The 16,003-nt window shown below is 50.4% G+C and overlaps 2 protein-coding genes across 2 annotated transcripts; one reads left to right on the forward strand and one right to left on the reverse strand.

Annotated features, from left to right (window-relative positions):
- Positions 1-646: 646 nt before the first annotated feature.
- Positions 647-7,927, forward strand: LOC136448631 (uncharacterized). Its single transcript, XM_066448270.1, has 4 exons — positions 647-1,040; positions 4,773-5,922; positions 6,010-6,213; positions 6,356-7,927. Exons 1-4 carry the CDS (start codon positions 773-775, stop codon positions 7,476-7,478), a joined length of 2,745 nt encoding a protein of 914 aa, XP_066304367.1. The 5' UTR covers positions 647-772; the 3' UTR covers positions 7,479-7,927.
- A 4,573-nt stretch (positions 7,928-12,500) lies between these two features.
- Positions 12,501-15,495, reverse strand: LOC136449220 (leucine-rich repeat-containing protein 20-like). The gene is made up of 4 exons (XM_066449111.1): positions 15,353-15,495; positions 13,580-13,723; positions 13,043-13,210; positions 12,501-12,711 (listed from the first exon to the last, which is right to left on the reverse strand). Exons 1-4 carry the CDS (start codon positions 15,417-15,419, stop codon positions 12,554-12,556), a joined length of 537 nt encoding a protein of 178 aa, XP_066305208.1. The 5' UTR covers positions 15,420-15,495; the 3' UTR covers positions 12,501-12,553.
- Between the last annotated feature and the right edge of the window lie 508 nt (positions 15,496-16,003).

A 16,003-nucleotide genomic window follows, 5' to 3' on the forward strand; every position in this document is an offset into this window, starting at 1 on the left:
ATACGTTACGTCTGTTATCACATTACTCTTCGGCTTTGAGAGACTTCATTTCTTAAGTGCGCCAAATAGCAGTTACTCAAGCAACTGGATATGATTTTGGAAACGGTCAGACGTTTCAGGTAGCATCCACTTCTTTTCGTCACTGACACTGACAAAGATTTGTCGACAAATCAGCAGCCAAAATCATATCCAGTTGCGTGAGTAAGTGATATTTGGCGTATCTTATCACCTAGATGCCTAACTTTCATCGACGAATCAAGGCCTGTGTTTCTTGCAAACCAAATACTGCTAGGTTGAAAGCCCCTATACACAGCCTCGTTCTAATAATCGTGACTGTGCTGACTCTGCGCGCCCCCTTCATTGTCATCACTTCACTTCACTTCGGCTGCGCGCATTTCCAGCTAACCGGACCAGAGATCGGGCTGCGCGCATTTCCAGCTAACCTGGCCACCGCCGCCCTGCTGCCGACACACTACGGGCCCACCGCCGCCTTGCTGCCGACACACTTCGGGCCCACCGCCGCCCTGCTGCCGACACACTTCGGGCCCACCGCCACCCTGCTGCCGACACACTTCGGGCCCACCGCCGCCCTGCTGCCGACACACTTCGGGCCCACCGCCGCCCTGCTGCCGACACACTACGGGCCCACCGCCGCCCTGCTGCCGACACACTTCGGGCCCACCGCCGCCCTGCTGCCGACACACTACGGGCCCACCGCCGCCCTGCTGCCGACACACTGCGAGCCCACCGCCACTGAGAGAGAAAGGCAGCCATGGATGTCTCCAATGGTACTAACGGGACAGAGGCCCCCGCCATGCCGTTCTACATGCACGGCGCGGTGGTCACGGCTCTGTACATCTGCGGCTACTGCCTGGTCTTCTCGCTGAACGTGGTGGGGAACGCCGTGGTGTGCTGGGTCATCGTCACCACGCCGCGCCTCCACACGGCAACAAACTACTTCATCCTCAACCTCGCCGTGGCGGACCTGCTGGTGGCCGTCTTCTGCATCCCCTTCACTCTGGTGGAGCACATTCTGTTCGGTAAGTCACATGCACCTTCACACTGGTGGAGCACATTCTGTTCGGTAAGTCACATGCAGAACACATTCTGTTCGGTAAGTCACATGAAGAACACATTCTGTTCGGTAAGTCACATGCAGAACACATTCTGTTCGGTAAGTCACATGCAGAACACATTCTGTTCGGTAAGTCACATGCAGAGCACATTCTGTTCGGTAAGTCACATGAAGAACACATTCTGTTCGGTAAGTCACATGCAGAACACATTCTGTTCGGTAAGTCACATGCACCTCTAGCGGAACACATTCTGTTCGGTAAGTCACACGCACCTCTAGCGGAACACATTCTGTTCGGTAAGTCACACGCACCTCTAGCGGAACACATTCTGTTCGGTAAGTCACATGTAATGTGGATCACAAAGCGGACTAGTGGTACATGAATTGTAAGGTACTGTGGATCACAAAGCCGACTAGTGGTACATGAATTGTACGGTACTGTGGATCACAGAGCCGACTAGTGGTACATGAATTGTAAGGTAATGTGGATCACAAAGCCGACTAGTGGTACATGAATTGTACGGTACTGCGGATCACAAAGCGGACTAGTGGTACATGAATTGTACGGTACTGTGGATCACAAAGCTGTTACTAATAGCGACAGAAAACCAGTTGTAATTGCTGGCGGCTAAATTGCACTACCCTATAATTTACCACTCAGCAGCAGCAGCCTCCATCACGTAACGGCGTTTCTAACACCTCGCGCCGTCGGCGACCGTTTAATGATAAGGACCAGTTGATAATTCAATATCTTTGCAAGAGAAAGTGGAGGCATTTTACGTCCCAGTTTGTTTTTTAGTTGATGTAGAATCCTTGCTATCTTTCATGTGTTCTTAAGTAGCTTTCACTGCCGGTCCCCTCTAATCCCGGCTGAGGGCTGCAGGATTGTTAGTGATGCTCAAAGCCTCGCTATTTCTCATCTGTCCTTTACTGGTTTCCGCTGAATGTCGGCTTCCATACTTGTCTGAAGCCCAGGGGTTGTTAGCCGTCTGGAAATCCCCGCTGATTGTTGCGTCTAAAGTCTTATCAGCGATTCGCAAAGCCCAGACATCTCTCATCGCTCTTGTACTGACTTCCTCCGCTTTCATCCGACTTTCTCCCTTGTCACATGCGGCCGAGTTGTTCGTGCAGATCTAGAGGCTGGCAGCTTCTTTCTGGTCTAATATCAATGTTACATGCAGACTTGTTCGTGCAGATCTAGAGGCTGGCAGCTTCTTTCTGGTCTAATATTAATGTTACATGCAGACTTGTTCGTGCAGATCTAGAGGCTGGCAGCTTCTTTGTGGTCTAATATTAATGTCACATGCAGACTTGTTCGTGCAGATCTAGAGGGTGGCAGCTTCTTACTGGTCTAATGTCACATGCAGAGTTGTTCGTGCAGGAAGAAGAAGTCCCGGCTACCAATGCTGCATACCCCGACCATCTAAGTGGCTTCAGATCGAGTCTTTGAAGCTGCATCCATGATGATCTGGCCTGTCGCACTCTGACAGCGGCGTTACTTTGTTCAATGATGCGTAATACATCGCTTCGCTTCCAGTCATCAGTGAACCATCCGAACATCCGAACACTTTTGACAGGTTGTCTTGACACGTATTCTGGCTTGGCGCATGCGTTTTGACAGGTTGACTTGGCCATAAGTCTCGCAATTGTATGATTTGTTTGGCGCATGCGTTTTGACAGGTTGACTTGGCCCTAAGTCTTGTATTTGTTTCGCGCATACGTTTTGACAGGTAGATATGGCACTTGTACTTGTTTCATGCATACGTTTTGACTGGTTGACATGGCGCTTGTATTTGCTTCATGCATACTTTTTGACAGGATGCCTTGACATTTGTTTTCACTTCGCGCATGTGTTTTGACAGGTTGCGCTTGAGTTGTTTTTACAGGTTGTTTGCCCTAGATCCGTGAGGTTGATGATAAAAGAGTTTGTCAACCCGAGGAGACGTTTACAATATCCGAAAACGCAGCTGCTGTCTCCAGCTTAGGCAGAAATTTACTTGTCTCCGGTCCAGTTAATTGGTAGGATGTGGTTTACTTTTTCCGTTATACAGCTGGACAGCGCTACCTTTTTGAAGGCCAGACATCCAGGTAACAATATTTGAAGACATTACAACTGGATAAGATAGTACATTATTCGGCACGTTTCAAATGACATCCGTCACTCGTCTTCAGCGTCACTACAATGAACTGGCAGGACAAGTCAATAAGTATGCCATGACCACCAGTATGTATTGTGCGCCGTGACTCCCAATATCTATTATAAACCGTGACCCCCAATATCTATTGTAAGCCGTGACCTCCAGTATCTATTGTAAGCCGTGACCCCCAGTATCTATTGTAAGCCGTGACCTCCAGTATCTATTGTAAGCCGTGACCCCCAATATCTATTGTAAGCCGTGACCCCCAATATCTATTATAAACCGTAACCCCCAGTATCTATTGTAAGCCGGGAGCCCCAATATCTATTGTAAGCCGTGACCCCCGTATCTATTGTAAGCCGTGAGCCCCAATATCTATTGTAAGCCGTGACCCCCAGTATATATTGTGCACTTATGTGCGCCGTGACCCCCAATATATATTGTAAGCCGTGACCCCCAGTATCCATTGTAAGCCGGGACGCTCCAGTGCAGTACAGCAGTGTGCTGTGGTGCGCCGTTCAGTGCTGCAATTCACCTAGGATTATCACAGCTCGTATACAGAGCTCGAGGCGCTTAAAAGCAGTTAGCCCTCGGGCAAGAACTTGCAAATAAAATTATTATTATTATCATTATTATTAAAGAATTAAAAATTGAATTGAATATCCTGTCAAAGTGGTAAAAGACACACTGCAGTTATCACTCACTTTGTTGAGTATAACTCCACTTTTCCAAATATAGCAACGCTGCAGCATCGATATTACATGAAAGAAAAGGCCGCCCATCTCCGTCCTAAGTACTTTATTGAATTCCGCACCTCTACGTGCAGCTCGATTTGGCGTCTGTATGGTTCGGCCCCGTCGGCTCCAGCGCCCGTTTCCGACTCGCCTCGGTGAGCAGGAAAGTGGCTAGAAAATCGGCGAAGCGCCGGAGGATTACGGAGAGACGTGCCGACAATGCGCAAACTCAAGTTCCTCCATTCTTCTTCCCGCAGCTGCAGCTAGATACTGTCAGTTAGTTTAGTGCAGACAAGGATCATACTGCGCAAGAAAAATGCAGCTCAATTCAAAACAAATAAAGCTACACTTCCCAATTCTCGCCAATATATGAACTGAACACGACTTTCCCCAGTACACCCAGGTGTTCAAATGAGTACCTGACATAAATTGGGGCGGTAATTATAAAAGACGGTGGAAGGGAAATAATAGACTGCCCGCATGGCCTCACAAAGGCTATGGGACTACATGTCACCTTATTTACTAGCTTACTGCTCACTGTATGTGGCACTGTTAACATAAGGTTTAAATAATTGAGTGCAGTGACACATTGTCATTGTCCTTGTCTGTCCAAAAATCAATATCATTATAATCACCATCATCATCCACCGGTTTCTGCATCTGCAGTCGTGAAACCGTCCTTCAGCTGCATTCAGTCTTTCTTCATCTTCATCCACTGCGTCTTGCATCTTGCAAGGTCCCTTAGCTCCGGGAGTTTCTTTAACGATAAGTAGAATTCGAAGCCGCGCACAAATTGACACCATTTTCTCTGTTGCTCTTGCCCAGATTATCAGTTCGGAGATGTGATGTGCAAACTGAACGTGACGATTCAGGGCGTGTCTGTGGCGGCCTCCGTCTACACCCTCTCCGTCATTGCAGTGGAACGGTACGTACAACCCTATACCCTCTCCGCCATTGCAGTGGAACGGTACGTACAACCCTATACCCTCTCCGTCATTGCAGTGGAACGGTACGTACAACCCTATACCCTCTCCGTCATTGCAGTGGAACGGTACGTACAACCCTATACCCTCTCCGCCATTGCAGTGGATCGGTACGCACAACCCTATACCCTCTCCGCCATTGCTGTGGAACGGTACGTACAACCCTACACCCTCTCCGTCATTGCAGTTGAACGGTACGTACAACCCTATACCCTCTCCGCCATTGCAGTGGATCGGTACGCACAACCCTATACCCTCTCCGTCATTGCAGTGGAACGGTACGTACAACCCTATACCCTCTCCGCCATTGCAGTGGATCGGTACGCACAACCCTATACCCTCTCCGCCATTGCTGTGGAACGGTACGTACAACCCTACACCCTCTCCGTCATTGCAGTTGAACGGTACGTACAACCCTACACCCTCTCCGTCATTGCAGTTGAACGGTACGTACAACCCTATACCCTCTCCGTCATTGCAGTTGAACGGTACGTACAACCCTACACCCTCTCCGTCATTGCAGTTGAACGGTACGTACAACCCTATACCCTCTCCGTCATTGTAGTGGAACGGTACGTACAACCCTATACCCTCTCCGCCATTGCAGTGGAACGGTACGTACAACCCTACACCCTCTCCGTCATTGCAGTGGATCGGTACGTACAACCCTATACCCTCTCCGTCATTGTAGTGGAACGGTACGTACAACCCTATACCCTCTCCGCCATTGCAGTGGAACGGTACGTACAACCCTACACCCTCTCCGTCATTGCAGTGGAACGGTACGTACAACCCTATACCCTCTCCGCCATTGTAGTGGAACGGTACGTACAACCCTATACCCTCTCCGCCATTACTGTGGAACGGTACGTACAACCCTACATCCTCTCCGCCATTGCTGTGGAACGGTACGTACAACCCTACACCCTCTCCGCCATTGCTGTGGAACGGTACGTACAACCCTATACCCTCTCCGCCATTGCTGTGGAACGGTACGTACAACGTTTGATTGCATGTTTTCTGTAGGTACTACGTGGTTCTGTATGCTATTTGTTTGTTTGTTTGCTTGTTTTGTGCAGGTACTACGTGGTTCTGTACCCCGCGGACCTGCGCATGTCGGGCAGCACGGTGTGGAAGGCGCTGGCCGGGATCTGGGGCGCCGCGGCGCTCATGTTTGTTTGTTTGTTTGTTTGTTTTGTGCAGGTACTACGTGGTATGCTGCGCATGTCGGGCAGCACGGTGTGGAAGGCGCTGGCCGGGATCTGGGGCGCCGCGGCGCTCATGTTTGTTTGTTTGTTTGTTTGTTTTGTGCAGGTACTACGTGGTATGCTGCGCATGTCGGGCAGCACGGTGTGGAAGGCGCTGGCCGGGATCTGGGGCGCCGCGGCGCTCATGTTTGTTTGTTTGTTTGTTTGTTTTGTGCAGGTACTACGTGGTTCTGTACCCTGCGGACCTGCGCATGTCGGGCAGCACGGTGTGGAAGGCGCTGGCCGGGATCTGGGGCGCCGCGGCACTCATCATGCTGCCGCAGCCGTTCGTGCTGGAGACGCAGGAGTACGACTTCGAGTACCGCGGCGGGGAGACGGCCTCGTTCTGCAAGGAGAACTGGCCGGCTGTGGAGTACCGGCACGCCTACACGCTCGCGCTGTTCGTGCTGGTGTACTGCGGGCCGCTCGTGGCGGTCACCTGCATCTACTGCCGCATCGGCGTCAGCATCTGGTACCGGTCCTCACTTCCGGTCAGCACAACCATGGAACTCAGCCAGCCGCGGGTCATAAGTCAGGGCACAAACCAGCCACGGGTCATAGATCAGTCACAGGTCACAGGTCACGACCCCAATCAGCACCGGGTCACGAGTCAGAACCGCAATCAGTCCCAGGTCATGGGTCAGGACCCCAACCAGTCTCAGGTCACGAGTCATTACCGTAATCAGTCCCAGGTCGTAGGTGCGAATACCACCCAGTCACAGATCCTAAGTCATGACCTCAGCCAGCTGAGGGTCATAGATCAGAGCACCAATCAGTCCCAGGTCGTGGGTCAGAACCCTGGCCAGTCCAGGGTCATACGTCAGGGTCATGGGTCACCACGGGTCATAGATCAGACTACCAATCAACCACGGGTCAAAGGGCAGCACGCCAGCCACCATCGTCAGGTCATGGGTCAAGATTCCAAACAGTCCCGGGTCATGGGTCAGGTTCCGAAACGGAGGATTCGCGTCACCAAGATGCTGGTGACTGTCGTGGCGATGTTCGCGCTGTCGTGGTTACCGCTGTACGTCAGCTGGATGCTGGACGACTTCGGGTCGCTGTCGGACAGCGCCGCGAAGACGCTGTTCTACTACGTGTACCCCGTCGCGCACTGGGTGGCCTACTTCAACAGCTGCGTCAACCCCATCATCTACGGGCTGTTCCGCTCGGACGTGCGCAAGAACCTGCCGTCCCGCGCCAGCACGCGCACGCGCAAAGTCAGCATGACCACCTCCAGGAAGCGCACCAGCGTGCTCAACAGGTACATGCGCAGGAAGAGCAAACAGGAGACGGCTGTGTAGCCGCCCGGGACTGGCAGGAGACGGCTGTACAACCTTGCAGAACTGGCGACTGTAGAACCGTACAGAACAGACAGGAGACGACTGTAGAACCGTACAGAACAGACAGGACACGGCTGTAGAACCGTACAGAACAGACAGGACACGGCTGTAGAACCGTACAGAACAGCAGGACACGGCTGTAGAACGCACAGGACAGACAGGAGACGATTGTAGAACCGTACAGAACTGGCGGCTGTACAACAGTACAGAACAGACCGTGGACGTCTGCAGAACCGTGCAGAGCAGACAGGAGACGGCTGTAGAACCGTGCAGAACAGACAGGACACGGCTGTAGAACCGTGCAGAGCAGACAGGACACGGCTGTAGAACCGTGCAGAACAGACCATGGACGGCTGTGGAGCAGTACAGAACATCTACATCTACATTGAGTTACCAAAAAAAAACCTTCAGGGGCAAAGTAGGGGGGGGGGGGGTTTGAGGTCCCGGGCTAAGGCGGGCAGGCCTCCAGCCTGGCACGGAACGAAGTCAGGATCTATCTTTGAGCCGGGACGGGGACAGATACCGACTACCAACAACCTTTGACCCGGTGCTCACGTCACACTGCCAGAAGGTCAAGTGTTCTGTGAAATCGGTCCCCAGTCGTCCGGACGAAGGGCCAGAGGACTGGAAAAAATTCCAAGTCCAAGTAATCATTTTTGTTGGAAAATAGTTCCCATAATCTTAGCATGAAAGTTGTCGGTAAATGGCATCATGAACTAGAGTTCATCATGACCCTTTGCCTTCGCCGACTGATGTTAGCACATCAGGAAGCACAAGGACCGCTAGGGGGTCGAACCTACACTTACTCTCCCTCTCCCTCTAGAGAGCTTATCTACCACTCAAAAATCATGGCCATTAGTATCGAGAACACAGGACCCGAACTCGAAAGTACCGCTGCAGTACCATAGCAAGTCGCTAGGGGGTCTAAAATATCATCATTTCGAGGTCTCAAGAAGACCTAAGCCACATCGTGGTCACGCACACGCAGAGATACACATGCGAACGCTGGCGAAAATATGACCTCGGCGAAGGTAATAAATGCTGAACTTTAGCCAGCCAACACTGGAGAATTGAGTATGTTCGGCAGACTTCGTCAGCCTTTTCACGGAAAATCCAATGCTCCCAGTGTTGGTTGTGTAGAGTTCAGTCTTTTATATCATCTCCATGAAAAATGGAGATATTGTTTTGGGTGTGTCTGTCTGTATGTTCGTGTTTCTGGACTACTGTAGTCAGCATAACTCAAGAACCTCTTAATGGATTACAATGATATTTGGTATGTGGGTAGGTGTTGGGAAACCGAAATGCAAGGTCGATTTTGGGCCTCCTGATATGCTACCTTGTTACTGCAGCAGAACTTCTGTTTTTCTACCTTTCGACCTGGACGTGCTATGGTCTTTGATTGTGGCAGATAGCTTGTGATGTAATTAAGAAGTGGTGTAGGTTTGGGCCCCCTAGCAGCTTGTTCTTGAACTCCAGGGGCGCTATTGTGAAAATCTTCTAAGGAGAATAAACGAACAAAGGAACGACAGATTTCCATAATATTCAGCATGCAGACATCTTCGACAGAGATGTACATAATGAAGTGCAAATTATGCTAATTTGGGCATTTGTAGTGCTTTCCATTATAAGACCCATATACATATACATGTAACATGTAGTTTATGGCATGCCGGCAAGTGGAACATAATGTCGTAAACTATCACAGACCAACTTTCCTGTTAAAATGTGTAATGCAAAAGTAGTAAAGATATGGATATGTGATGTAAGTGTAGCGATGTTTGTTACTGTCGCAGTAGTGTGGCGACTGCAATGTGGTGCTGTTTAGTAATATAGAGATGTAGCGAACTCTAACGATCATACACAGATGTTGTGCAGTTTAGTAAATGGAGATGTCATGCAGAACAGCGATGAATACGTGGCGATGGAGACGTGTCAGAGATTGCAGTTGATGGAGATGTGGATTGGCAGCTACTGTACTTTAGTGATAGAGATTCAAACGTAGCGAAATCCAGGGATCACGCATACAGATGACGTACCAGATCAACAGTCTGCGCCTCCGCAAGAAATAAGCTGCACAACTCAAATTTACCCCCCCCCCCCCCGAATGATACCTATTGATTATCAAAAGCACGTCGACTTGAAAGTAATAACGACAATGATTTGAAATTTGTTGGATATTGATAAAAGACTTCCTACTACATAAATATGCACGTTATTTCTTTGTGAGGCACAGAACTTGTTGATTACCCCAGGTAGAAGGGGGGGGGGGGGTCTGGCATGTCAGGAAAGCATGCCGCTTTACCAAGTCGCGCGGTTGTCTGGAGAGGGGGGTGACCTTTCTCTGTCCGTCATGCACGATGTCAGCTCTCTGTGGATAATATATGTTATTCATCTCGGACTATGAAAAATGGCATTTACGTCAATCAGAGCCTTATCGAGATTAAACACTGGCAGAAGCATGTTATTGAGTGCGGTTTTGTGCGGACATTGTTGAGATTTTGTTCGGACATTGTTGAGATTTTGTGCGGACATTGTTGAGATTTTGTTCGGACATTGTTGAGATTTTGTGCGGACATTGTTGAGATTTTGTGCGGACATTATTGAGATTTTGTGCGGACATTGTTGAGATTTTGTGCGGACATTGTTGAGATTTTGTGCGGACATTGTTGAGATTTTGTGCGGACATTATTGAGATTTTGTGCGGACATTGTTGAGATTTTGTGCGGACATTATTGAGACTTTGTGCGGACATTATTGAGATTTTGTGCGGACATTATTGAGATTTTGTGCGGACATTATTGAGATTTTGTGCGGACATTTTTGAGATTTTGTGCGGACATTATCGAGATTTTGTGCGGACATTAATGAGACTTTGTGTGGATGTTATTGAGATTTTGTGCGGACATTATTGAGATTTTGTGCGGATATTAATGTGACTTTGTGGGGATATTACAGATATTGTTCGGATATCATTGAAATTAGTGGCGTCCTGCGCATGTACATTTCAGCATTAGGCTTGATTTCTGGTGCTTAAAGCCAGCCACGGAAACTGAGACTGAATTGTACTAAGTCTTCAATCTTCAGTGCGACGGTTGGAAATTGGCAGAGATCAGTGCAAGCTGATGCTATCATTAAACCGTCCTGGGCAAGACCACGACAAACGCCCACATAATAGCCAATTAACACCTGATTCACATCAAACCCGGCACATAATAGCCAATTCATTAACACCTGATTGACATCGAACCCGGTTAATGCCCGATTTGTGATCCGCCACGGCCCTTTATCACTTTCCTGACGCCGTGGCTTCTTACTTCATCAGGAATCGCGCCTGGGCATGACTCATGCCAGTTTTACTGGTTAAGGATTGTTTTCCACGTTTTCTATCACGCACGTGTGGCCTAAATCACTCAAGACATAAGACATGCGTCTCAGACACATAAATGCACCATGACAGTTGTTATTTTCCCTCACATCGTCAGTCAAGTGCCGTTACTAATTACTTACCTTCTTTGTGCTTGCAGCCGTAAAAGCACCACGTGAAAGACTATCACTAGAGCTGAGCAAAGCCAACAGCAATGTCGCCCTAAAAATTGCGACTTTTCCACGGTACAAAACGTGTACATTGTGCGGCAGAAGCAGACAGCATAAGTCTCCATTTATGTCACACAACACGACAACAGCTACTCCACGTTGCCATGGCCTAGGTGTTGGGGTTCGTCTCTCAACGACATTCAGTAGTTTTCTAGCGAGGTCACAAATTCGGATCTTTCAAATACAAAGTAGACACTGATCTGCTGACATGTTAGCATGTGCTCACACAAGCTCTCTGGTCGGGGTTATTGACCCCCTCTGTCGGGCGATTTAGTTTTGAAGCATGTGTTTTCTGAGCAGGTCCATTAAAATGCTGCTTATGCAGAGGAAAACGACGCACGGAACAAGTTCTCAACATCACCACGACTTGGCCCATGGGTGCACAACGTTTTGCAGTACAGCCGCTGTTCTATGCCTCCGAGAGGGCAATGTTTTCAAGGTACAAGTTGCAAGCTGTAGAACTACGTCCTATTCGTATTCTATGCACGGAAATAACAACCGCTACCATAGATAATGTGATACAAAATTTCAAATCATTTAATTCATAACAAAATGGTGGCAATATCATAATCGTGTTTTCCAAACCCGAGGTGGATTTACTGAGTAGTTCCGTTCATCAAGGAAAACTCTTCAAACATCGCCTGTTCGTGACGTGTCTGTTCAGTTCGGGTCATTTGAATCATATGCAGGAATTCCTCACTATAGTAGCTTTGTGACCATTATTGTTATGCTATCAGTAAATCGTCATTTAAGAAACTGAAAGAGTCAACAACAGACATGTTCACATTCTGGAAGTGTTTTGCATGATATAGACGGTAGGGAAATGTTTCTGATCATTGGAAAAGTTGGGGTTGCTATTTCATGTCTTGAAAGGGGGGGGGGGGGGGGGGGTCCTTGTCGTGGAAGTGTGTGTGTGTGTGGGGGGGGGGGGGGGGGTTGGTGGGGAGGGCTAATCCATGACCTGGAAGTTGGGGGGTGGGGGCTATTCCATGTCCTGGAAGTTGGGCGGGGGGCCATTCCATGTCTTGAAGGGGGGGGATCCATGTCGTGGAAGTGGGGGGGGGGCTATTCCATGACCTGAAAGTTGGGGGTGGGGGGGGGGGGGGGGGGTGGCTATTCCATGACCTGGAAGTTGGGGGGGAGGGGGCTATACCATTTCCTGGCAGTTGGGGGGGGGGGGGTCTATTCCATGTCCTGGAAGTTTTTTGGGGGAGGGGGCTATTCCATGTCCTGGAAGTTGGGGGGGGGGGGCTATTCCATGTCCTGGAAGTTGGGGGGGGGGGGCTATTGCATGTCCTGGAAGTTGGGGGGGGGGGCTATTGCATGTCCTGGAAGTTGGGGGGGGGGGCTATTGCATGTCCTGGAAGTTGGGGGGGGGGGGGCTATTGCATGTCCTGGAAGTTGGGGGGGGCTATTCCATGTCCTGGAAGTTGGGGGGGGGGCTATTCCATGTCCTGGAAGTGCTCCTGCCAGGGGCTGAGCCTGACGCGGGGCCTGCTGAGCCCCCCGGCGGCGCTGTGGACGGCCTCGGCCAGCGGGTTCTGCTGCAGATCCACGTCTGCCAGCGCCTCCATTCTGCTGAACCGCTCCGCGTCGACCGCTGACGGGAAAAAGGAACAAACATCAACATCATGCTGAATTTTCTGCCTTTTTGTTGCTGAGGGTTTCAGCCTACTTCCAGTCTAAAACCAATCATGATGACGATGAAGATAAATGATATGCAAATGAGACTGGTATGCACATTAGACTGGTATGAAAATTAGACTGGTATGAAAATTAGACAGGTATGAAAATAAGACTGGTATACACATGTCTGACTCGTATGTAAATGTAACTAGAAGGCACATGTGACTGGTATGTAAATATAACTGGTATGCACATGTGACTGGTATGCACTCGTAGGTAGATGTTATGGTACAGTCTCCACTCACCCACGATGGCATTGCTGCTGGCGTTGAGCGTGACGAGGGCAGGCAGCTGGAACACAGCCTCAGGGAAGATGGAGAACCTGTTGTGGGAGACGTCCAGCCTCCGCAGCTCCCGCAGCTGCTGCAGTTCCGCAGGCAGGCTGGTCAGCTGGTTCCCAGACAGCTGCAGCTCTGCAGCACACATCATACAAACATACATACATTTTAACACACATCATACAAACATACATACATTTTAACACACATCATACAAACAGACATACATTAAAACACACATTATACAAACATACATACATCATAACAAACATTATACAAACATACATAAACTATAACACACATCATACACAGCTGGTTCCCTGTTATACAGGCTGTTCAGCTGGTTCCCTGTTATACAGGCTGTTCAGCTGGTTCCCTGTTATACAGGCTGTACAGTTGGTTCCTGTTATACAGGCTGTGTGGCTGCTGCAGATACAGGCTGTGCAGCTGCTACAGTTACTCTTGGCTTTGTAGCTGTTGCAGTTGCATAGGCTGTATCATTACCTTGCAGATGAGGAAATTTGGCACAGATGCTTTTGGGCAGGACCTTCAGCAGGTTGTTGTTCAGGCTGCAGCTGAGCACCTCGGTGTTCCGCAGCAGCTGGTAGACTGCGACCGGGAAACTCGTCAGCTCGCAGGACGACAGGTCTGCAGAACAAACACCTCACACTCAGCCTCCTTACTTACCCAGCCTCCACACATCTCCACTCTTACCCAACCTCCCCACACCACCACACTTACCCAGCCATCCCACACCTCACACTTACCCAGCCATCCCACACCTCACACTTACCCAGCCATCCCACACCTCACACTTACCCAGCCTCCCCACACCTCACACTTACCCTACCTCCCCACACCTCACACTTACCCAGCCTCCCCACACCTCCACACACCTCCACACTTACCCAGCCTCCCCACATCTCCACTCTTACCCAGCCTCCTCACACCTCCACACTTACCCAGCCTCCTCACACCTCACACTTACCCAGCCTCCTCACACCTCACACTTACCCAGCCTCCCCACATCTCCACACTTACCCAGCCATCCCACACCTCACACTTACCCAGCCTCCCCACACCTCACACTTACCCAGCCTCCCCACACCTCACACTTACCCAGCCTCCCCACACCTCCACACACCTCCACACTTACCCAGCCTCCCCACATCTCCACTCTTACCCAGCCTCCTCACACCTCCACACTTACCCAGCCTCCCCACACCTCACACTTACCCAGCCTCCCCACACCTCACACTTACCCAGCCTCCCCACACCTCCACACACTTCCACACTTACCCAGCCTCCACACATCTCCACTCTTACCCAACCTCCCCACACCACCACACTTACCCAGCCATCCCACACCTCACACTTACCCAACCTCCTCACACCTCACACTTACCCAGCCTCCCCACACCTCACACTTACCCAGCCTCCCCACACCTCCACACACCTCCACACTTACCCAGCCTCCCCACATCTCCACTCTTACCCAGCCTCCTCACACCTCCACACTTACCCAGCCTCCTCACACCTCACACTTACCCAGCCTCCTCACACCTCACACTTACCCAGCCTCCCCACACCTCACACTTACCCAGCCTCCTCACACCTCACACTTACCCAGCCTCCCCACACCTCCACACACCTCCACACTTACCCAGCCTCCCCACATCTCCACTCTTACCCAGCCTCCTCACACCTCCACACTTACCCAGCCTCCTCACACCTCACACTTTCCCAGCCATCCCACACCTCACACTTACCTAGCCTCCTCACACCTCACAGCCTCCTCACACCTCACACTTACCCAGCCATCCCACATCTCCACACTTACCCAGCCATCCCACACCTCACACTTACCCAGCCATCCCACACCTCACACTTACCCAGCCATCCCACACCTCACACTTACCCAGCCTCCTCACACCTCACACTAACCCAACCCAGCCTCCTCACACCTCACACTTACCCAGCCATCCCACACCTCACACTTACCCAGCCATCCCACACCTCACACTTACCCAGCCTCCTCACACCTCACACTAACCCAACCCAGCCTCCTCACACCTCACACTAACCCAACCCAGCCTCCTCACACCTCACACTTACCCAGCCTCCTCACACCTCCACACTTACCCAGCCTCCCCACACCTCACACTTACCCAACCTCCTCACACCTCACACTAACCCAACCCAGCCTCCTCACACCTCACACTTACCCAGCCTCCCCACACCTCACACTAACCCAACCTCCTCACACCTCAGACTTACCCAGCCTTCCGTCGGCTTTTGCCTCCTCACAGCGCCGCACCACGCGCGTTACCGAAGCGCCGGCCATGTCCAGTCGGCTCAGGCACACACAGACTCAGGGGCGGCACGCATAGCAGGAATTGTCCACCGCATGTTGCCCAAATTGGGCCGTTACAAAAAATAAAAATGGAGGGGGGGTTGAAGAGGCTGGATTTTGGACATTTTCCACCCCCCTTTTCATTTGATCCGACTATTTCAATACCCCCCTTTTGATTTCATCCACGTGCCCTGACCCCCCTTTATTTTCATCCGACTAATTTCATGAAATATCATTTTCTCGCCAATAGAAGGGTCTGGTGGTCTGTAACTTTGTACATACATACAAGAAGTACATACAATGCCCATACACACATCATTCAGCCTATAGAACCTAATAGGGAGACAAATTTTGGAAAAAATTGACTCGACTGTGATTACCTGTTTGGTACCGACCCTAGCACCCCACACAGAATAAAAATCCAGATTTTGCTTGACCCCCCTCGAAATATAATCCAAAATCCGGCCTCTTCAACCCCCCATCCATTTTTATTTTTTGGAACGGCCCATTAGTCCTCAGGCTGCAGACGACGTTTATTCAGCCGCCATGTTTGTTGTCACGGTGACCTCTGACCC

The sequence above is a fragment of the Branchiostoma lanceolatum genome, chromosome 14, assembly GCF_035083965.1.
Source record: "Branchiostoma lanceolatum isolate klBraLanc5 chromosome 14, klBraLanc5.hap2, whole genome shotgun sequence".
NCBI lineage: Eukaryota > Metazoa > Chordata > Leptocardii > Amphioxiformes > Branchiostomatidae > Branchiostoma > Branchiostoma lanceolatum.